Consider the following 24,415-nt stretch of genomic DNA (forward strand, 5'->3'; position numbering starts at 1 on the left):
GAAAAAAGCACCAAACTTTTAGGGTGCGGCCTATATTCGGGTGCAGCCTATATCTGAGCCAATACGGTACTTCTTTCTTGGGATTGGTTTTACTTTTCTTGGCAATACTTTTCTAATTTTCTAGCCGTTTTAATCTCCTTTTTGCAGGCTTTGTTGGCATATTTGTATGCCATAAATGATACTACCGACCCCTCACTTTTATAATGCACATTGGTTTTCATTTGTTTCTTTTGTATTTGTTTCCCATAGCTATATATTGGGATGTGTAACTTTGCAATGTGTGCTTAAAGGTATTCCATTTGTCCTCTGTGTTTAACCCAGAGAACAATCCATCCCAGTCTATACATTTCATGGATGGCCTTATCCTGTCAGAGTTTGCCCTTCTGAAATTAAGTGTTTTGGTAGAGCAGTTACCTATTCGCTTTTTGGAATTAATCTCAAATGTTATGGTCACTATTCCCTAAATGTTCTCTTACTTTAATGTTTGAGATAAATTTCTCATGACTCTTTGTATATGTACTGTCTGATAACGTTATTGATCTCTTATGGGCCAAAGAAGTGGGGATTCTGTTAATTCCCAGTTCGCTATGATTTATTTGGATGATTCAGCCCTGAGTTCAGGGATTATACCCAATTCCACTAGTTCCCTGCAACTCACCATAGGGGTCTGCCACAAACGTTCTGTGACGGAGATCTTCCTTGCTGCTGAAAGCTCAATTGCTCAAGGGATTAACCCCTTGTTAATTACCCAAGCACTAGTCGAGACTTAGTGTAGGGTGCAAAACAGAACTAAGTTTATTTAGAAGAGCAGGGGTATACATAAACAAAATCAGATAAGGAGTATAATCCCATCAACTACCAGACAGTCTGGCACCTAAATACAGTTCCCATAGCCAGCAATGTCCACTTGGTAAAGACTCATTATTTCTTGATCATTCGGAGGGAGCGATGACAATCCCTGGGTACCAATGAAGAGCCCAGGGTCCAGGGATGTTTTGTTCTAACTTCAGACTTGATCCGTCTGAAACCTGAGTGACATCGCTGGGAATGTCCCTGGGAATAGTCCGCAAAGTAGCCGGGGCAGAGTTCCCCGGCTTTTAAAGATGAGTAGTAAACCAGGTTTCCCAAATGAGCTCCCTCTCAGTAACCACCTCTGATTGTGACCCACTACAAGTACAACATAACCCCAAAAGAGCGACGTGGTAGGGCAACAGGCGTCCATAGCAACTCAGTTCCAAAGTTCGACAGGCATCGCATCGGTTGCTAGTCACTAGAAAGTTCCATGAATTTGCGGCTTGGTCTCGGTCAGGCGCCAGGCAGGGAGTAAAGGGAGTCCAGCTAACACAGTTACCATCTGGAGTGTGCCATTGAGTTGCTACCTGGTACTTCTCTTCCAGGATGAACTTATCCCTTATCAGAGTCTGAAAACCAAGCCCTGGCCCAATACATAAAGGAACTTTTTAAGAAAGGCTTTATCAGTGGGTTCTTTTTCATTGCTAAAAAAAGAGAAGGCTTCCTATGACTTCGTATAGATTACAGAGGGTGGCCAGCATGTACTCTGAGGTGTCCCTGATGGCTTGCATGCAACCTTTCAGCTCTTCTGTCAGCCTACTGATCAGCTTCGCAATCCCCACTTTTAATCTTTCGCCTCGAAAGACCTCATTTTGTTCCAGCAAGTCATGCATGTGTTGTCCAAAGTAGGTAAGTAAGGAGATGACCTGATCCAAAAGTGGCAATGCTCTGGCTTAACCCCTTGGTCACATCCCTAAATGGCTTCAGGAATGCTACCACCTGCCCCATTAAAGCCCATTCCCCTCTGCCCAATGGGCTGGCCACCACAATGCACTGCTCAGAGGCTGCACAGCAGCCAATTCCTGCTGTAAGATCCACTCTAGGGTGGAGTTCCAGCGGGTGACTCATCCTGGTGGTGCCTTCTCCTGGTCTTTCCAGCAGTCTTAAGGCACTTTTTAATCAGTTTTGAAAGCCTACCCTGCCTGTCAGTTCGAATAGCTGCTCTTACCACCAGGGGTAGTATATGTGCTGTGCAACACAAACCCATAAAGTTCCTATCTCTAACTGCTTTCACCATGTTTGCTGCCTTAACCACCATTCCAATTTCTACCGCTGAGCCTGCCTGTGGTTCAATCCACTCCACCAGCATCTTCCTAGGAGCTGCCAAAATGTGAGATGATGTGTGCTGCTCATCCATAACCTCAGCATAGAGTAGGAAGGATCTATAACCCTTTTGCTCTTCTGCTCCAGTTTGGCCCATCCTTTCACCCCGTGTGCCTCTGCCTGCACCTGGTAAAGTGCTACTGCCCTCATCCTCAAAATATTTGGGCAGCCACCGCTGTGCCGTCAGTGAAATAAAGTCATGCTGTGCACTAGTGGCGTTCCATATGTCGGAGGTGAAGATGATGGTTTCTCCAGCTGCCTCAGGCAGCTCAGCCTTCAACAATTTCACATAAGACTGGTAAAGGGAGGGCACTATAGTCTTGCTGAATGTGCAACAGTGGAGGCGGTAGTGGGTAGTGAGAGCCTCTGGCAGCTACCTTAAGGGCTTCCCCTCAATCGTGAAGAAGGAAGCACTTCCAACAGTCCTAAGCTGACCAAGCAGTCATGTTACCTTATTTGACTGCTGCCTTGACATGCTTCTTGAATGGAAAGGTCCAAAGTGTTTTTGGGTAGGCTAGTGCAGTGGATATCCGTGCCCTACCTGTGTCAGTGAAACTCTGCGAAAACGCTGAGGCATCACCACGCCCTTGGCTCTTGCAGCTGTTGCTGATGGCGCTGTTGTGGTTTTGCTGTTGTCACCAATGCCTAAGGTTTTCACCTGAAGCAAAGCTGCACCGTGGTGTGTACGTGGGTGTTGATTCATCCCAGAATTGGTAAAATGTCTTTTCACCTCACCCCTGCTCACTACCTTATGATGCAACTTGCACTGTGCCCATCTCTCACAGTCTGAAAATGCTCCCACACTTTGCTACATCGTATTATTGTTTTTTTGTTCTTTTTTCATAATTGTATGTGTGATGGTGGTGGTTGTAGTGCTTCCAGTTCTTGAAGAGGGACCTGTGCACTGCTTCTGCACAGTGGAAGGAGGAACACATTCAACAGAGAAACTGGAAGATGTTTCACTTGACTCCTCCAAATCTGGCTCAATCTTAACTTCTGGTCATTGTCACCATCAACTTTGTTATCAAAGATGTTCATATCCTTTTCCACTTGAGCAGAAGGTGGAGTAAGGTCTACTCCTGCTGCAAGAGTAGACCTTCCCTCTTCTTCCTCACTATCTTCTGAAGCAAAAATAGTGCTTAAACAGTGCTTAAGGTAGTGGTAGTACCAGGGGTGGTAGCAGTAGCCCCAATGGTGGTTGTACTGCTAGTGGTGGTTTTATTTGATTCTTCACCATAAAATAGCTTGTAAGCTATCTTTGCCCTGAATCCTGACCCCTCACTGAGTCCTTGGTTGTAATTGTGACTAAAACAGCAGCTTACTTTGGTAGGTGGGATAGACAAGATTTTAGTAATAGTAGTAGAATACGGTATATATGCCGTATTGGCCCGATTATAGGCCGTACCCAAATACACATTAGTGGAATGGTAAAACAGTATTTTATTTAATGAACAGGAATTCATATATGTTAAGATTTTTGGTATCTATTGTTCAGTTAGTCCTGCTTTAGACAGCATATGTTATATTCAGACATTTAGAAAATCAATAGCTGTTTTAAGGTCCCCTCCTTAATTCATAATGCACCTTACTTATAGCGTGCATTATTAATTATGGGCTGCCTAAAAAGGCTATAAATATAATATAGTAGGTCAAGTTCAACCTTTTACATGTACCTACTTCTATATGATGCCACAACAGGGAAAGCAAATTCCTTCTTGATTCCATAGTGGAATCCCTGGATCAGCTTGCTAATATTACTGTCCTTTTAACAGTTGTAGCCCTTTATGTTATGCTTAACCAGAAAAGCATCCAAACCTTTCTTAAAAATATCCACCAAGTTAGATAATACAACATCATTAGGCAGAGAATTCCATATTCTTAATGTTCTTACTGTGAAGAACCCTTTCATATACTGATACTGAAATCTCCTTTCCTCAAGTCTCAACTGACCCCTTGCCTTTTGTAGAGACCTCTTGGTGAATAGATCACTAGAGAGCTGTTTATACTGACCTTTTACGTATTTGTACAATGTGATCAGATCCCCTCTTAGATGTCTCTTTTCAAGTGAAAACACATTCAGTTTTTCTAGTCTTTCTTCGTAACTAGAATTCTCCTTTACTTTAATTAACTTTGTAGCCCACCTCTGCACTTGCTCCAGCTCTATAACATCCGTCTTAAAAACTGGTGCCCAAAATTGCACTGCATATTCAAGGTGAGGCATCACCATTGCTTTATAAAGAGTTAAAATTATATTTTCATCTTGTGATTTAATACTCCTCTTAATACATGCCTATACCTTTCTGGCTTTGCAACCACTTACTGGCACTGCACTTTGTTGCTATGTCTGTGGTCTACAATTATACCTAAGTCATTTTCCTTCTCATACCTTCTCATTTTCTGCTATTCCCAATGCTGTACCCTTTAAAGGGTAAGTGCTTGCTTATTTTTGGTACCAAAGTGCATTATCTTACACTTATCTATACTGAATCTCAACTGCACAGTCACCTAGTTTATCCAAATCATTCTGAAGAGAAGCTACATCCTGGTCAGACTTTTTAACCTTACCTAATTTTGTGTCATCAGCAAACAAAGACAAGTGACTTCCAATATCTATTGCAAGTTCATTAATATATAAGAGAACTAGACCCAAGACAGAACCCTGAGGCATCCCACTTACCACAGTTATCCTGCTTCAGAATTTACCATTGACAACAACTTTTTGCACCCCGTCACTAAGCCAATTTCTAATCCAAACACAGGCATTTTCTCCAAGACCGATTTGTCCTAGCTTATTCAATAACCGCTGGTTCGGAACAGTGTCAAATGCTATGAAGTGGGGGTCTACATTGCTATACCGGTACTTAATAGCCATTTTAAGGTTCCCTACTTAATTCATAATGCACCGTTACTTATAGATATGCCACTCTGGCCCCCAGATATGCCTTATACCCCCTATATGCCACTCTGGCCCCCCTAGACTTACCAATGCATCCCCAGACTTGCCTCTCAAGACTACCTGTTGTCTAGTGGGGCAGTCAGTGGATGTTTGTGCGATGCGTGTGGACAACCTCTGCTGCTGCCCGGCAGTTCTGCCGAGGCTTTTATGACAGAGAGCTGGAAAGTCATGCCACACCGGCACTCTGTAAGTGCCTGGCAGCAGCAGAGGTTGTCTATGCGCGTATGTCAACTGGATTCCAGAGAGGAGGATACAGGTCCCCGCAGCGCTGCAGGAGGGCTTAATGAGAAAAAAAAAACACCTGCCTGGCACCTAGAACTGCATGTCCGGGTACCGAGCAGGTACACAATTATCCTACTACTATCGTACGGGTTAAGATGCATTGTGGCACATTAAACTGTCAAGTTGGTCTGGTACCAAAATTTGCGCACAATATGATAATCGGTAGAGATTTTCCCCATTTTTTTAAGGTTGTGGAATTCTTATGAAAATACTGCAGCTAATTTGTCAGATGATTTTCCTTTTGCAGATATATTGGTAGATAAACTGAATAGCAATGAGAAGCCTGAAAACAAGTTGTCGTGCCCACATTCTCCATCATATGTGACACAATACTCTTTAACTTGGTATTCTGTCCAGGAATCTTTGCTCACACACACACACACACACACACACACACTCAATCTTCTAGGTCACAGAGGAGGGTTAAATAAAGGCTGTGCCTGTTTTTATTTAAATACCTTTCCCATTAATAGTGAATGCAGGTGAGTACTAATGAGTGTGCTGGAATCCGCGGACTTTGTTGTTCCGCTGTTCCTCTGCTGCTCATAAACTATGGAGTGGAGCACTGGCCCATCCTACTCTCCAAATGCTCCACCCCAGGGACCCAAAAATACACTATGTACCATGGAAGAACAATTCCAAACATCTCCCTGGACTTGGCAAAATATAAGAGGATCTATACACTCCCTCCATGATTATCCCATGCTTTCTGTATATAAGTACCGTATTTGCTCGATTATAAGACGAGGTTTTTTTCAGAGCAAATGCTCTGAAAAATACCCCTCGTCTTATAATCGGGGTCGTCTTCTAATCAGACCTCAAATAGAGGTCTGATTAGGAGACTAAGATCCAGATCCCCCGCACCGCTGCAGGGGACCTGGATCCTCCTGTCGTCGCCCCCCCCCCCCACGCATTCTTACCGGTGCTTCCGGAGGTGAAGTTGGCAGCGGGGGTTTGTATGCGTCCGTCGCAAATACCTTCCCCGACTGTCAGAGACCAGAGTTCCAGAGTTCCTGATCTCTGACAGCCGGGGAAGGTATTTGCGATGGACGCATACAAACCCCCGCTGCCAACTCCACCTCCTTCCGGCTGCCGCGGAATGAGACGTCAACCCGCTGCCCCGGCAATACAGCAAGAAATTGGAAGCACCGGTAAGTAAGTGTGTGTGTGTGTGTGTGTGTGTGTGTGTGTGTAGGGCATTTCTGGAATGCCTTACACCCCTATATGCCACTCTGGCACTTAGGGGGTTAAAAGGCATATTATGGGGCAGAGTGGCATATAGGGAGGTATAAGGCATTTCAGGAGGCAGAGTGGCGTTAAGGGGGCATTTAATAGTGCACTCTGCCTCCTGAAATGCCTTATACCTCCCTATATGCCACTCTGCCCCATAATATGCCTTTTAACCCCCTAAATGCCAGAGTGGCATATAGGGGTATAAGGCATTTCTGGAGGCAGAGTGCTCTATATAATGCCTTTTAACTCCCTTAATGCCACTCTGCCTCCTGGAATGCCTTATACCTCCCTATATGCCACTCTGCCCCATAATATGCATTTTAACCCCCTAAATGCCAGAATGGGATATAGGGGTATAAGGCATTTCTGGAGGCAGAGTGGCACATAGGGGGTCAAAAGGCATTCCATGGGGCACAGTGGCATATAGAGGGTTAAAAGGCATATCATGGGCCACAGTGCCATATTGGTGTGGCAAGCCTGGGGGCAGATGTGTGTAACTGGGGGACAGGTTGGAAAATACAAGAAATAAAAACAAAAAAAAAATATTTTTCTCAATCATAGCTTTTATTAAAAAAAATAGTTTACATGAATTAACATTTACTGGTAAAACTTTTTTCCTTTAGGGTCGTCTTATATTCAGGCTTTTTCTTTTTTTCCTAAGTTAATATTCAGATTTTGGGGGGTCGTCTTATAATCAGGGTCGTCTTATAATCGAGCAAATACGGTATAACAAATGCATAAAGGCGTACACATTCAGATTCAAGGTGCTTCCAAATTGACCAACATGTACACACAAAAAAGCAATGCACAACCAGTAAATCATTTTAAAAGCACTTTAGGCATAAATATAGAGGCATAAATTTGATTTGATTTAGATTTTTCTTTTTAAATGTGGCGGGATGCCACTTGTTAGTGAAATTTCTGTCCTACTAGATCTTCCCTGGTCCACTGTAATTGCTTTAATTGTGAAGAGGAAGTGTCTAGGAGTATCAATTGCTCAGCCATGAAGTGATACACCATGCACACTCACAGAGCAGAGTTCAGTAGGTCATAAACAATTACATGTCCTAGGATGTAGGATTACAGACTATGGAGTTCCAAACTGCCTTTGGTAGCTCCATGAGTAGAGTTTCCATGGCAGAACAACTGCACACAAGCCAAACAAAGCCTTTTGGACAAATCTGGGTTTTGTGAATGCCAGAAAAATGTAATTAAATGGAATGCATAGTACCTACTGTAAAGTTTGCAGCAGTAAGGATATTGGTCTGGACAGTTTTTTTATGGATTGGGCTAGGCCAGGGGCGTAACTAGAAGCCTCAGGGCCCCGGTGCGAGAATCTGTTAAGGGCCCCCCCAACCCAATCTACCCTCCTCTCACACCATCTACCCCCTCTCCCCCCTTCTCAGGCTATCTACCCTATCCCTACCCCCTTCTATCTAAATGTTTTTCATTTTTTTATTTCCTCGCCAACCTGACACCCCCCCCCCCAGTTATGCACATCTGCCCCAGGCTTGCCACTCTGCCCCCTGATATGCCTTTTAACCCCCTATATGCCTCTCTGCCTCCAGAAATGCCTTATACCCCTATACGCCACTCTGGTTAAAAGGCATATAATGGGACAGAGTGGCATATAAGGGGGTATAAGGCATTTCTGGAGGCAGAGTGGCATATAGGGGGTTAAAAGGGATTTATAGAGACAGTGGTATATAGTGGTTAAAAGGCATTTATAGCAGCAGAGTGGTCTATAGGGGTTAAAAGGCATTTCTGGAGACAGAGTGGCATAAAGGGGGTTAAAAGGCATATCATGGGGCACTCTGCCTCCAGAAAAGCCTTATGCCCCCCTATATGCCACTCTGCCTCCCCGATATGCTTTATACCCTCCTAAATGCCACTCTGGTGCGAGGAGGCGGACCTCTCACCCCTCACGCTGCTCCCATCACTCTGCGGCCATCAGATTGCTGGGAATGTAATCTAAACGGCCGATGCGTGCTGATGCCGCCGCCGGAGCTACTTTAACACTTTTACTTAATGTAATATGGCAAGCTGGATCGGCTTGCTATATAAAGTAAAAAAAAAAAAGTATTAAAGCAGAACCGGCCGGCAGCATCAGCACGCATCGGCCGTTTAGATTACATTCCCAGCAATCTGATGGCCGCATTGTGATGGGAGAAGCGTGAGGGGTGAAAGGTCCGTGCGAGGGAGCGGAGCTTTCACCCTTCACGCTGCTCTGATCACTAGGCGGCCATCGCACACGGCTGCTGGGTGCTGACGCCGCTTTAATACATTTTTAAAATTTAATATGGCAAGCCGGACCAGCTTGCCATATTAAATTAAAAAAACAAGTATTATAGTAGCGCCGGCCGGCCGCATCAGCACCCAGCGGCCGCTTAGATTAGATTTTGGGCAGCCTGGGGGGCAATTGTCCCCCTGCCCAGCCCGCCCCTGGCGCCGGAGGCGGCTTCAAATCCCTCTCTGCCGGCCGAATCTACGGGCCCACCGGGAAATTTCCCGGTATCCCGGTGGGCCAGTCCGGCCCTGCTTGGGCCCCCTTGAGTGGCAGAACTCCAGGGCCCGGTCGCAGTCACGACCCCTGCGACCCCGGTAGTTCCGCCACTGGGCTAGGCCCTTTTGTTCCAGTGAAGCTACAGCTCACAAAGACATTTAGACAATTGTACGCTCTACAGCTCAGATGTACTAGCTTTAAATATGTTAGAGCTCAACCTATACTTTTTGTGATGATTTTTGTGATAGTCTGTTCACATGAAACTACCCATGAAATTGGCAGGGTTTGAATGTACTGCCATTCTGACATGGAATCCAAAGTTCAGACAATTTTACTGCTGCAATCAAACGTTATACGCAAAAGCAAAAATCAAGAACTCAATAGAGCAGGCTTAATGTAGAATGTTTGGTATTTTCTAATTAATTTAATGCAAATATTTATTTTTTAAACTGTTTTTTGTGGGGTCATTTCATGAAATGTTTATTAATTGCATCTTTTTAAATAGTTTACTGTACATTGTACTTTGCGTACATAAAAGTTGGTTGATTCCATCCTAAAATATACTTCTGTATTTTTACTTCAGCTGAAGACATCCCTTGGAAAAGGACGGGCTTTCCTGAGATATTCATTGGTCCATCAGAGGCTGGCAGACACATTGCAGCAATGTTTTATGAATGAACGAGTAACCAAGTAAATATCATGTTTGTGTTGATATGCAACTAACGAGTAGTGATCAATGGTTGTAAAGGTTTCTAATTGAAAAATGATGAGTCTCTGACTGAACATAACCAAAGCCTTTATATGTGATATATTTATTCTTCTGTTGATTTTTTATTTCAGAGGCTACATTTATAGCAGCATTGCTATGATCTTCATAATATTCGACATACAGTTTTGTTTCTTATCACATTACTTAAGTGTACTTGTTTTTTGTTTTCCATTTTTGCACTAGACACAAGGCCAGATTAAGGAGCTTTGGGTTCTGGATCAATTACTTAAGAGGCCCATTTCTCATACATTTTTTGCCTTTAGCAAGTTTTTTTCCCTTTTTTCTCTACATTCTGCCTCTGCCACTGTCTTTTTTTCTTTTCTGTTGTCTCTTTTGCACCTCGCTTGCTAACATATTTTCCTCACATTTAGTAACTTCTTTCCCTTTTTTTATTTTCTCTTGCTTCTCTGTCTTTTACATTTTCATCCTCTAACTTCTATTCTGCCCCCAACATATATCTATTGTGAGGTAGGTCTGGGATCTCGCTGAGGTCAAGGGACAAGTGTCCGTCTTCATTCACACCAGGCCAACAGCAGTAGGTTTGTGCAATCTGACACAGGGTCTGGTTTATTGGAAAGGTTGCAAAGACAAAAGAAATATAACAACACAGCAACAAAAGAAATACCTTGCCTGTCCGGCACTTACTATACAAAGGATGTCCCTCACTACCAGCTGGAGAGCTTCTCTCTGCCAACTTAATAATATGTCCAGCAACCTTTACTTACATGTCTCTTCCACAGACAGGCTTTCTGTGTCCTCAGCCAGAGAGCTACCTGCCCTCCTGGCTTCCCTTTTATATCCACCCTCTCATTCACCTAAATTAATCACCTAGCAGGTGGAAGATTCAGGTGTTACTTCACATAGGAAAGGAATCTAGGAGAAACATACCTCCCTTCCACCACCAATCCTACCTGAATGTCACACTACACACACACATTCACATATACACATGCATCAATTTTGCATTGCAGGACCAAAACTGATACACCAATGGACCAAGGGACAGAACAGCTACTGGCAGGCAAATACATCCAGAAACAAGACTGAATCCCCTCCTTCATATTAGAAAAAAAGAACAAGGAATTGATCCTCAGAGTAAGGAAGGACATTAAAGCTCAGAGGCAGGACAAGACAAGCACTGGCAGACAGATTGACCTGGCCCCATATTAGAAAAAAGAACAATAACTGACCCCCCAGAGTAAAATTGGTGTAGGGTACTGGTAGGGTGACCACATTTTATTTCTGCCATTCAGGGGCACACTATGAAGCGCATGAGATTACACACACAGGTAGATATATATATATATATATATATATATATATATATATATATATAACTTAGACATGCATTTTAAACTACATAATATGTAAGTATATCTTTGAAGTACATATGATTTTGAAATAACAGCTGAACTGGCTGTTATTTTTCATTCTTTAATATTAGACCCTGCTGCCGATATATATAAGTATTAGCGCAAAGACAGCACAACTCCATGCATTGTAGCAATTTGACTGGAGGGACTATACATATATAGGGATTAAATTACCTAAAAATATCCATTTGCTTAATGACTTCAACATCATTTCAATATGGAAACAAATTAAATCTGTTATTTTAGGTTGGCGGCAATTTGAACTCTCCTGGATGGGACGTATTAATGCCCTTAAAATGACTGCTACTCCCAAACTGCTTTATGTTCTCCGAACAGTACCTGTGTCACCTCCACCGACGCTGTTGCCTTCCATACAAACTTATTTTGTTAATTTCACTAAAATCAAAGGTAAATCTCAGATTGCTAACCGTACCCGTTTTGTTTCCAGACTCCAAGGCGGCTTGGGGATCCCACACATAGAATCTTATCACGAGGCCTGCATTTTATCCCAGGCTCTAATGTCCCATGCTAATTTTAATACACCGACCTGGGTCACTCATGAAGACGCTATCCTCTCGCCTTATAAAGTCTCACAACTCCTGTGGGCAGACCGCGCACACCGCCCTCCTCTCCCAGACCTACCCCCCACGACAGCCTATATGCTAACAATTTGGAATAAATGCCTACGACGTTTCCCTTCCCTCGCTAGATTTTTTCCCTTCACGCCTTTAGAAACGATGGAACTCCTCATCCCTGACTTAACCATGCGCAACTGGCTTAGCCCAGCACTTAGGACCTTGGGTGACTTATATCAAGGCACTTCTCTGGCCCCTTTCGACCATCTCACTCGAACTCATAACATTCCACACCAGGATTTTTACAAATATTTGCAAATCCGTCATGCCCTTAACACCAAAGTCACCCCAGTGACCCCTTCTCTCCTCATTCTTCACCCGATTGTAAAACTATTTAAGTCAGTCCCGCACGTTCGAGGTGCAATCTCTAGTTGGTACTCTCTGTTGCTTTCCAAATTTTTCAATACCAAATTATCTCATATATTGGCATGGGAGCGGGAGTTACAGGTTGCATTCCCTCTGGAGTCTTGGTTAGAAGCAGAATCAATGATGAAAGGAGTTTCCCACTGTATAAATCACCTAGAACTCCAGAAAAAAAACTTAGCTGCCGCTGGTACCTGACTCCAGCCTGTCTTTCCTTTATGGTCCCTGGCTACCCTAGATCTTGTTGGAGGGGTTGTGGCCAAGAAGGCACAATGCTATTTATGTGATGGTCTTGTCCAGCATTTACCCCATTGTGGAAAAAGGTATTCTCCATTATTGGTTCCATACTTCATGTCAGCTTAGACCCTCTCCCGGAAACAGCCCTATACATATGTTTTCTGATACCCCCCAAGTCCAGTGCGTAAATTAATCATTCACTTTTTTATAGCCATGAAATTGTGTATTGCACGTTCCTGGAAAGCTAAAGTCCCTCCACCTCTATCAGAAGTACTGTCTGTCTTAGACAAACACAGTGCCTTAGAAAATGTCACATCAATCCTCACTAACCTTTGCAACATATCTGTTGTTCTGATTATTGATTTTCAGCCGCGCCTGATTATATTATGCTCAACTTTGCACCGCTGTGTTCAAATGCTCCTCCACTCCTCACGGGTTTTCCTGCTGAAGGGGATGAGTTTTGCATTGGTATATTTCCCACTCACACCATCTCCTGCTTCTCCACACGCTATACATTGAGTGGCTCTCTTCATGTCGTATATGCGAACCTTCAACTTAAGTGCGATCATGACGGTCCTACACCTCACATCATTATATGCCGTCTTTTGTTCATGTTTTCTTCTTCTTTTTTTTCCTTTTCTTTTCTTATTGTTTCAACACACATATTGCCCAGACATGCGTCATTTCGTATTTAGTTTGTGATTCTTGGAAAAAACTAAAAAATACTTTACTCGGATTCACTATCTTTCAATGTCTACTGATTATATGAAGATACAACACACCAGCCCAAAGGCTCACTCACTTTTATTGGTCATTGTGGTTATGATGTTACCTTGATTGTACCTTTGTGCACTGATGTATAATACTTTGGTCTCAGCTGTACTTGTTCCGCCTCTGTATGGTCGTTCTATTTCCTCATCTGCAGACTCTAGCTGCGCTATATTTGCTTTTGCTGTACATGTTATTATCTTTTGACGTAAAAAAAAATCAAAAAAATCAATTATTGCATTAAAAAAATCCCCTCTGCGGTCCTAGTAAATCAATAAAATGGACTATAGTTCTATAGCTTCTCTAATCCACCTCATTTATATGTACCCTCTTTATATGTCCCTTTCCACTTTACGTTATCAAAGAGCGCCAAAGCGGGTTGTAGTGGCAGCAAAATGTTGCAAATTAATTTACAAATCTTAAAGGGAGATTTTGGCATTTCTTTGCTTGAGGACACTCCTCATTAGCTGAGATTCATGCAAACACATAAAATTGCCAAAATTCATTAAAGACAAAGCTTATACCAATCTGAATGCACAAGGCTTGACGCTCCCTCGCTGAGCAACAAACTGACCAGGTCACGATCAGATTGCTGCTTTGTGGGACAGGTGAGAGTTATGGACCCATCAGAACACTGTTTATCCGACCCTAGGTGGAGAGCACTTGTCATGTCCCCTGTAATATTTAATGCAGGAGGATTACTCTGCAAATGTTGTGAAATGAAGGAGAGTGGCCAGATCAAGGAAAACAAAAGTGAAGATGCACAATGCTTAATGTAATCTATTAAAACATTAAAGAAAAACAATATTGTGTTTTAAAAAGTGTTTTCTCAGCATAATGAAAAGGTTCACAGAACACCCTTATTCATAAATGGAAATCTGCTGATCTAGCCAATTGAAACATATGATGTTGGATCCAAGGATGCATATGTTAATGTATTGGATGTTGATGTCTTAAACAGTATTGGTTAAGTAGTGTGATACATTATAAAGTGAATATATGTCTACAGAAATCATTTTCAATTCAGATGATCTTATTAAAACATCTTCCTGATCTCATCCCCCAACAGACAAAATACTGTGGTCATCCATATTTTGTTAAAGTACATCTATAGATGATGCTCATCTAGCATCTAAGCTAGCTTAGCATCATAGGAGGTTTAGTTCTTCAATATTTGGGAGACTGCAAGATTGCTTGATAGTTTATTTAAATGTGTTTTTTTCCTTTTAGGGACTGGTACTATGCAAGAAGCCCTTTCCTGAAAATGAGAACAAGTTTAGAAATTGTAGGTTACTTATATGAACTTACTGAAGTCCAGTTTGACCTCACAGCTAAAGGCTATGACTTAGATGCTGCATGGCCATCATTTGCCAGGTATTTTGTTGTTTATATAATGAAATCTTCACTTTATTATTAAAGTTTAGGTTGCATTTTGTTATATAGGAGTAACAAATCATATATTTTTGCAAACAGGTCTTTGTGAAATCAATTGAGGTGATGTATTCTAGTAAAGAAAAAACAAGTTTTATATATATATATATATATATATATATATATATATATATATATATATATACACACCTTGTGTGTATATGCACAAATATGTATACAAAAACCACCCCTAATGGAGAAGCAATGAGTGAAAACTAAGTACACCTTATGATTCAGTAGCTTGTAGAACCACCTTTAGCAGCAATAATTTGAAGTAATCATTTTCTGTATTACTTTATCAGTCACTCTCACCATTGTGGAGGATTTTTAAATGTAAATTGTTTTAAAATGGCCTTTTAAGATTGCTGGGCAGCAGCAATTGCTTCTCTAGGATTAACTGCTAAAACTTTGGCTTTTATAGAGGTGGTAACACTTGCTGATGGTCATTTGATTAGCATGCCTAAGTCTCCTACTTAGCATCTTAATTCCTATGGAAGCAGTAATTGTGTACTTGGTTTTTTACACATGGCTCCTCCATTTTGGCTTTATTTTTGTTGAATAAAATATGACAAGGTGTAATATGCCACATGTTGTTATTCACCTGAGGTTGTATTTACTTAATTTTTAGACCTGATTGTTATTTTTTGATATGTACAACCGTAGAATTCAAAGTTTGTACTTTTTCTTTTTCACACGACTGTATCTACAATACATATATTTCTTTACGTAAGCTGATAATAGCCAGTGGGATGATTGCTGTATTTTCTAATATGTAAGACTTTTTTGGGGGGGGGAATTATTTAAGCCTTTATCTCATCTTCTGCCACAACTACTGTGATAGATTCAAAGAACATATATTTTGAAAATGTACTGTAATCACACGATTATCAGAAATTTGCAATGCTCATTATAGTGAATCTAGGGCCAGCTTATCAGGATGCAACACATTATAGGGTTTGTAGATCACTCCGCTCCTCTGAAAAAATACCCCTGGTCTTATATTCAAGTTCATCTATTTGAAGTCTCACTACAAGACTAAGATCCAGATCCCCGCAGCGCTGTGGGGAACCTGGATCCTCCTCTCTGGTAACCTCCGCTGCTGCTGGTACTTATGCTGGGGCTTCTATGATGGAGTACCAGAAGGTCATGTCATGCCATGCTGGCTCTCCGTCATTGAAGCCCCAGCGGAAGTGCCGGCAACAGCGGAGGTTGTTCACCGCCTACCATCAGTCATAAAAGCCCCGGTGAAACTAACGTGCAGCAGAGTTTTTCTACTTGCATCGCACAGACGTTCACAGACTGCCCCCACTAGACACCAGTGAGTCTGAAGTAGAGCCCTCCGCGGGACTGCTGTTTGAATCCCGCTCCCGCCCGCTCCCGCTGTTTTGAATCCCGCTCCCGCCTGCTCCCGCAATGTGGGTGTTCCGCTCCCGCCACATTTGTGGCCAATCCCGCCCGCTCCCGCCACATTTGTGGCCAATCACGCCCGCCTCCTTACCTGATTTCCCACGCAGTCCCGCAAGGCTGCCCTCGAGTTGTTCCCTCACAGTGCCTGACCGCCCGCTCCCGCCCGCAGCCCCAGAAAGACCGCCCGCGCCCGCAAGTATCAGGGAGGCAGAGTGGCATATAGGCGGTATAAGGCATTCCTGGAGGCAGAGTGGCATATCAGGGAGGCATAGTGGCATATAGAGGGTATAAAGATTTCTGGGGTCAGAGTGGCATATCAGGGCCATCTTATAATCGAGCAAATACAATAATAAATATACATAATACAAATACATGGGTTACATATATATATATAAATACTTGACTGGGGCTAAAATATTTTTGAGGTTCTTTGCTTTTTAGGAATTACTTGTGGTTTGTTAGATAGGGCTTCTCTGACATATTGTCGTTGAGAAGTATAGGCCTATATTTTTCCAACACTTAAATATTAAAGACATTTGAGTTGCATTGGGTAGTGAAGACAGAATTGTTACTATTGTCATCGTCCATTTTTCTTACTTCTGCAACAAGGGTATCCAGATAATATGCATCAAAATGTTTTCCCTTTAGTTTGTTTCAAAATACGTGCATGTGTGTTAAAGTTTTTGCCTTAATCTAATGAACTGACTCTTGGGGACCCCGTTTAGCCACCTGGCGTGATGGCAACTTGACCTATGTATAAACACATTGCCCTCTGTAAGTTTAAAGTATGTTTCGGCAAAATATGAGATGCTTGAGTGAATTAAGTCCAAATAGTTTATAGAAAATTTATTAAATTCTGGTGAAAAAAAGATTCAAGCGCACCATCCCAGATAACCAGGAGCACCAAGTCCGCGCTGATGGGATTATTGTCTCAGTGTCAGGATCCTCCCTGCCTGCCAGGACTATGCACTTAGTATTCACGCTCATGTTTTCCAACAACACTAGTGGCCACCCTTCTCTCTCTGGAGCGCCCAGACCTCGTTATTACAAGCAGCTGGGCCTTGTTACCTGGATTACCCTGCCTTTATAAACCTGTCCTGCAGTCAGGTTCTTTTGCATTAAAGTTATAGGACAGTTTTGCTCTGGCCCTGTATCTAATCCAGACTTGTACCGGATCCTGAATTGTTCCTAGCTTCCAGTGGGCTTCCTGCCGTCAGCCCTTCCAGTGGGCTTCCTGACGTCAGCCCTGCCAGTGGGCCTCCTGACGTCAGCCCTGCCAGTGGGCTTCCTGCCCTCAGCCCTGCCAGTGGGCCTCCTGCCGTCAGCCCTGCAAGTGGGCTTCCTGACGTCAGCCCTGCCAGTGGGCTTCCTGCCTTCAGCCCTGCCAGTGGGCTTCCTGCCTTCAGCCCTGCCAGTGGGCTTCCTGCCTTCAGCCCTGCCAGTGGGCTTCCTGCCTTCAGCCCTGCCAGTGGGCTTCCTGCCGTCAGCCCTGCCAGTGGGCTTCCTGCCGTCAGCCCTGCCAGTGGGCTTCCTGCCTTCAACCCTGCCAGTGGGCTTCCTGCCTTCAGCCCTTCCAGTGAGCCTCCTGCCGTGCGTCCTGCCATTGGGCCTCCTGCCGTGCGCCCTGCCATTGGGCCTCCAGCCGTGCGCCCTGCCATCGGGCCTCCTGCCGTGCGCCCTGCCATCGGGCCTCCAGCCGTGCGCCCTGCCATCGGGCCTCCAGCCGTGCGCCCTGCCATCGGGCCTCCAGCCGTGCGCCCTGCCATCGGGCCTCCAGCCGTGCGCCCTGCCATCGGGCCTCCAGCCGTGCGCCCTGCCATCGGGCCTCCAGCCGTGCGCCCTGCCATCGGGCCTCCAGCCGTGCGCCCTGCCATCGGGCCTCCAGCCGTCCGCCCTGCCATCGGGCCTCCAGCCGTCCGCCCTGCCATCGGGCTTCCAGCCACAGAGACTTATTATCAATACTTGTTTGTCCTGCCATCTTCCTTAATACAGACTATATCATAGTATCTTACCTGGGGTGTCTTTCTTTGCACCTGTATGTACCATCCCTCAGCTATGAGGCATTGTGGGGTACAGACGGAACTTCAAGTATCCCCTGCGACTGGGCTCCTACCTGACCTGCTTACCCGGGTCCTGACACCCAGATGGTTGTAAAGAGGTTGTATGAGAAAACACACTTTAGGCAAACCTCACGCTGCAATTTCATTCTTAATGTAGTCAGAAAGTCCGTGTGAAAACACAGCTATAAGTCATTCATTGTTCCATCCAACCTCTGCCGCCAGTGTACGGAATTCAATTGCATATTCTGATCGCCCTGCCTAACGGACATTAGTTGCTTAACAGCAGAGGTGGAGCAACCTGGAACTTCAAATCCCCGGCGGAAGGCAGCACCAAATTCAGGGTAATTATGTATTACTGTCCCAGTCTTCCAATGCTGTATGCCGCCACCCGGGGGTTTAAAACAAAAAGAATTTAGGAGGTGATCAATAATTGCCTCCTAAGCTCAGCCAGTGTTGCCGAAGTGCATCTGCATAAAGGCTTTCAACGAGGCAAAAAAAACATAAGAGCGTTTCTTACTGCTACTTGTTAGAGACATGCTGCCTCTAACAAAATTTTGATGGCCTTTAAAAATAAAAGAGTTCCCAGAGGGAAAAAAAATGAAACTAAAAACAGTAAAATAAAAATAGAATAAAATTTCAAAGAAAATATGTCCAAAATTATGAAAAAAATATCCTAAAATTGGCATGGGTTCTCCCCAAAAATCCTTGCTGGAAAAGAGTGAATGTGAACCCATGAATCCCCTTGGGGAGTCTGGCCTTGTTTTCTTGGCTTCATATACATCGGTGAATTCACCAAAATTCAGTAAATTCTAATATACAGTATACAATTATTATTTCAAAAGAAAGTCCTACTTGTATATATATATATATATATATATATATATATATATATATATATATATATATATAAATTTGAGTTAGTGGGAAATCACAGCTGAAAAAAGACAAACCAACACCAAAATTGCTGTGGTTCTTTTGTAAAAAAAACCCTTGTCCTTAAGGGGATATATATTGATTTATTATATTGATCACTCATTCTTTTACTTTCAGAAGGACATTGGGATCATCTGTTTCTTCTTCATACTCATGGAGGCCTCCAAGTCGCAGTTCCAGTATGAGTAGCCTGTTAAGCAGTAACTTTCAGGTAAATGGTTCCTTTAAAATAAAGTCTTACAGCAAACTACTCAAAGATTAAGTCTAAGGACTTAAGTGTCAGATAATTAGTAGAGCTGAAGACAAACCAAACTCATCACTATATTATCTGCAGTAGCATAAAGAAGGTGGTTGTTAAGGGACTTTACAGTTATCTGATCAAATCTCACTTAAATCATTGTACACAGTTTAGGAAACTTCATTTCTAAAAGGATACATTTGCAAGATGAAAATTGGAAGTGCTAAATTATGTCAATATGCATAGTTTGAAGGAGAAAAGAGAGAGATAATACAATAGAAACATTTAAATACATAAAGATATTCACAAAATGGTAGAGGAAAGTATATTTCAAATGAGGAGAAATAACAAGAGGGGACTAGAGGCTTAGTGGTGGTTTATATGTTGATAGAGAAAAGATAGATTTGCTGATATATTTTATATTTTCAGATTTATATGCTATAATAAAGAACAGTATCATTAACCAGAGACCAAGAAATAAAATGTTAAAAAGAGAATGTAGCTTTTTTTTTTTTTTAGCTGAATTGAATGTAAAATTTAAAAATCTCATCTTACATTTTAATAAATGAAATATTAACTTTAAGGATCTAAGCTAATGTTAAGGAGAGAAAAAAATAACAGATTTTAGCTGATATTAGATGTTTAGGTTTTAGGTTGGTGGGTGGCTAGATGGAATTGGGGTCAGAGTAGAATAGGCAGATAGAAAATAAAAAAATCTATATATATTAATATTTTTATACTAATATTTTATTAGTGTTAAAATAAAATAACACATTTATTTAGTGCTGAGGAAGCCTATGATCCTAGCCGGGTTTAAATATTGACCCAATATCTGATGTGTCTAGAACTATGTCAGATATTGAGCCAATATCTGACACTGTTGACCAAGTTCTACCTCCACCTAAAATAAGGTGAATGGAACCTGAATCAGAGGATTGTTTGGTACCCCCAAAATGGTGCTCATGCTCTAAAGAAATACCCCCATTCACCGTGACTCCTGTCATCACATACAGTATTGATACCAGCTAGACATACAGTATTGATGCGAGTGAGACATAAATAACATTTATCTTTCCCAGTGTTTGACAGCTGAGTAGAGGTCAGCACATCAAGCCTGGCACCCCAATGACCCTTTTGAAATTAAAATAGTATGAGCTTTAACTCTAATGATGGGTATTGTTAAAAACCTACCATTTTCTCTTATTGGAGTAATGTCCCTGTTCTGTCTAACCCCCCTCCCCGTTTATATCATGTTATGAGCAGGTTTAGGTATTGGAGGCCGCTCAAATATCTCCATTTTAAAGATACCAATAGCTCCCCTGGAGGTTTTTTTCATAAATAATTCTTTATTTTTAATTTTAAGTAAAACATAAATAACAAACATAATATACAAATAAAATTGAACTGGACACAATCCAGATATTATGTGTGTGTGTAATGGGTTCTTAAATCTAACCACAGATATACAGTATGTCGAAACCTCAAAGAAACACCAAACTTAGGACATACCAAAGAAAAACAGGGGAGAGAGGTATCTCTGAGAGTAGAGAGATTTTTCCTAGATTAATTTTTAGTCTCTATAATGTCCTGGGCATTTTGTAACCAATTTTGGTAAACCAAGGACATCCTACCACTACTGTCTAAAGACCAACTAATATCTTTTTTCATATTTAATTGATGTAGCAACTGAAGTCTAAAATGGTCTATTTGGAAAGTAGGGTTGGACTTCCAATTTCTGGCTACTAATATTTTGGCAGCAGCCAGACAATGAACAGCCAAAGATCTCAAATATTTTGGAATAGTGTTAATTTGTAAGAGGAGCAGTGAGATCTTGGGTTCCCATCCTAATTTTAGCCCAGTTAATTGTCTAAACTAGTAATATGCATATTTCCACCGCGATCTCCACATCTCCAGCAGTTAGGTGCGAGGTGAGGATACATCTTACTTTTTGGAGTTAAATACCATCTATTCATTGATGTATATTGGTCTTCCACCATGGGTGTAGGAACCCCCTAAAAATCTGGGGGGACAACTTTTTTCCTGTCAGATACCCTCCTTCTTTCTCCCCATCAGATACGTCTTTCCTCACTATCTCCTACCTCACTTTCTCCTCATTTCTTTTTTTGCAAACAAGTACTATAATATAAAACTTGAATCACTGGTTGAAATATTGAAAAATTGGACCCTAGGCAAGCATTTCCTTTGGCCCCCTAGCCCTCCCTAGCATGCAATTACTCCCTGCCACACTGACTGCAGAATAGGGGTTGTCTTCCCTCCTTCTGACCCTACCGTGACTTTGCCATACCTCTCTTTTACTTACTTCTTGTAGTTCAGGTAAATATCAAATAAGCAACACATGTAAACAGCACTTGCATGTATAGATCAACTGAATAAGACATACAAACCCTATATTTGCAGGTATACATAAATAATGTATGGAAACATAGCATAGCAGGTATAGATCAACAGAATAACACACAAACCAAGCTTTGCATGTAGTGCCTTTTGCCCCCAGCAGCATCTTCCTCATCCAAGAGCACCATGCAAGGTACCAAGCAGAGCAAGTTTAGCAGGACTGAGAGAGGTGTCCCCAATCCAAAGTGATCCAAGTGGAGGCTTTTTATAGATAATCCGCCTCCCAAGACCACCATCTCTACCACCACTAATGCTGCGACTGCTGTTCCTACTGCCACACCATTTCCACCTAGCACCACCTCTAGCAAGCCAAGTCCTTAAAATATTTTTGTAAAGACAGAGAGGGGGCTACACGTAATGGAACTGCATCTAGGAAGGTACCAGATGAGCGTGAGACTGAGAGGCCAAGTAGTAGTCATGATATCAGTCTTGGCTCCAGCCTAGCATGAATTCCATTTGATCTGGCTAATGAAGAACTTGACTATAAGCCAGAGGTAGTGGAGGAGAGAATAAACAACATGAGTGGTCAGGAATCAGATTCCTCGGGGAGCAATGTACAATTTTACCCTGAGCCTCCACCTTCTCCGCTACTATCATTATCACCACCAACAGCAAAACTAACTGGTGCCACCACCAGTGCTGTAACTGCGCCAATAAAAAGAACAACCACCGTTAGTAGCAGTGTAGGGATCCTAGAGACGGAGAGTGAGATTAAGGTGCCGTCTCCGAGTGTTCGCAGAACTAGTCCTGCTGCTGCACATCCACCCAGAGCAGTAGGAGCAGCACCCAAAAGTGCACAGTCTCTGCAAGGTTCTCTGCGCCCCAATTTGGGAACACTATGAAAGTGTTGGAGAAGGGCGCTATGGAAAGTGCAAACATTGTGGGAAGCTAATAAGCAGAGGGAAAGTGTCCAGACGTTTCACCAGTGTTGCCATGAAGCATCACCTCAGCACTCAACACAACGCTGTGTTATTGGGGAAAGATGAAGAAAAATGTAGGGCAGGCAGCATGGCTGGTGGCCATGGTACTATTACAACAAAAAGTATCATCTCCAGAGAGAGTGGAAAAACCCCAACAGCTGCTTCTTAGCCAATAGCAGCTAAAGATAGTGCTGGCAGGCAAAGACCAAGGCAGGTTGGAGCACTGCAACATGTCCAGCCCACCCTGGAAGAATTTTGGACATTCCACTGCAGGAGGCCAATATCCAAACAGCAGGCCAATGAAATAACCCGACTTATTGGGCAGTTGACAGGACACTGGTGGCAGCCCGGTGTGTCTAAGGAAGCTTCTGCAGCAGGGTACGATCATTCCTTCTCCATGCAGAAGTGATGGATGAAAAGCACACTTTCGAAAATATTCTGCATGCAATAAAGAAAATGTTCTGCCTTTGGGTGGGAGCAGAGGCGGGCACCAGTGTTGAAGTTGGGTTTGTGGTAACTGACAGAGGTTCAGAGATGGTGAAAGCGCTGCGAGATGGTCATATTGTTGGTGTGTACTGTGCAGCCGACATCATCCATCTTTTAGTCAAGTCAGCAATGTCAGAAGGAAGTAATGTGGCAGCAGTACAAAAAGCAACAAATGAATAAGTCTAGCGGTTACATCCTCTGGGGACTCTATTTTTTTTAATATTCCTAAATTGGAGATTTTCCCTACTTATCCTGTCTTCAAGATTGCAGATTTTATGTTCCATTATTTCCAATTTGTCTGTTGCAGAACGTTTAAAGTCCAATAAAAAATGTACCTGAGGTTGTAATTCTGTAGTCTTGTCTTCAATTTCCTTCATCTACTAACTACTGATTTAATCTCTTTTTTGAGATCATTCAAATTATTAGATATTTCCTTTTTTTAATTCAGCCATCAAATCTTGTAAACTTGATGTTAACAGCTCTGGGGTGATCATTTCTTGTTGTTTAAGTTTATTAGAGTCTGAGGAGAGATGATCATCTGTATAATCTTTTGCACTTTGGGGTTTTAAATCCTATTTTCTCCTCGTAGTTTGAGGTTTAGGATATTGCTGTTTTCTTGAGGCCATTTTATTAGTCTATTTGAATTTTATAGTAGAATTATTGTGATCAAAAAAAAAAAAAGAAAGATGTATTGATGATCGACAGAGCCACAGCAAAATGGTAGAAAATATCCGTATCACTTCAGATACCCGCTGTTAAAGCAATTTAATAATTAAACAGTATGGATTCAAAGCAATTAAGCAGCAAAGTATAAGAACAGTCTTACCGCCATAGGTCTTCCAAACATCGTTTAGGACCTGCTGGCTATACTGTGTGCTGTTGTCAAAACCTAGGGATTTCTTCCATTTCCTCTCCCTTCTTCTCCTTTTATCCTTTCTTTTCTTCTTCACTTATTCATTTGTTGCTTTTTCTACCAAGTTTTGACCATTTATATACACTTAGGACCTATGATTTTTTGATGACTTATGATTTTTTTCTGACAAGTGTTCCCAAATGTAAACCCCTGACTAAAATGTCTGCATTGACATTTTTTTGATCCCTTCTTTTGAGAGACCGCATTTCAAACAATATATTCACACAAAGCAGTCTAGGGTGAAATTTTATAAGCTTTGTAAAAGCGTGAAAGGATATAACATTTCATTTAGGATCTACAAGGGCAAAGAAAGCCATC

At 42.3% G+C, this 24,415-nt stretch overlaps 1 protein-coding gene and 1 long non-coding RNA gene across 4 annotated transcripts in view; one reads left to right on the forward strand and one right to left on the reverse strand.

Moving 5' to 3' along the window:
• Window positions 1-24,415, reverse strand: part of LOC128497214 (uncharacterized) — a 202,553-nt gene that overhangs the window by 95,722 nt on the left and 82,416 nt on the right. The window lies entirely within an intron of this gene.
• Window positions 1-24,415, forward strand: part of FYCO1 (FYVE and coiled-coil domain autophagy adaptor 1) — a 150,328-nt gene that overhangs the window by 30,119 nt on the left and 95,794 nt on the right. For 2 of the 3 annotated variants that reach the window (XM_053467160.1, XM_053467162.1), the window contains exons 5-7: window positions 9,733-9,839; window positions 14,525-14,668; window positions 19,243-19,336. In XM_053467160.1, coding sequence (XP_053323135.1) covers window positions 9,733-9,839; window positions 14,525-14,668; window positions 19,243-19,336 — 345 coding nt within the window. The remainder of the gene's footprint in view (window positions 1-9,732; window positions 9,840-14,524; window positions 14,669-19,242; window positions 19,337-24,415) is intronic. The other variant, XM_053467163.1, reaches the window with a different exon arrangement.

This window comes from Spea bombifrons, chromosome 5 (assembly GCF_027358695.1).
Source record: "Spea bombifrons isolate aSpeBom1 chromosome 5, aSpeBom1.2.pri, whole genome shotgun sequence".
Classification (NCBI taxonomy): Eukaryota; Metazoa; Chordata; class Amphibia; order Anura; family Pelobatidae; genus Spea; species Spea bombifrons.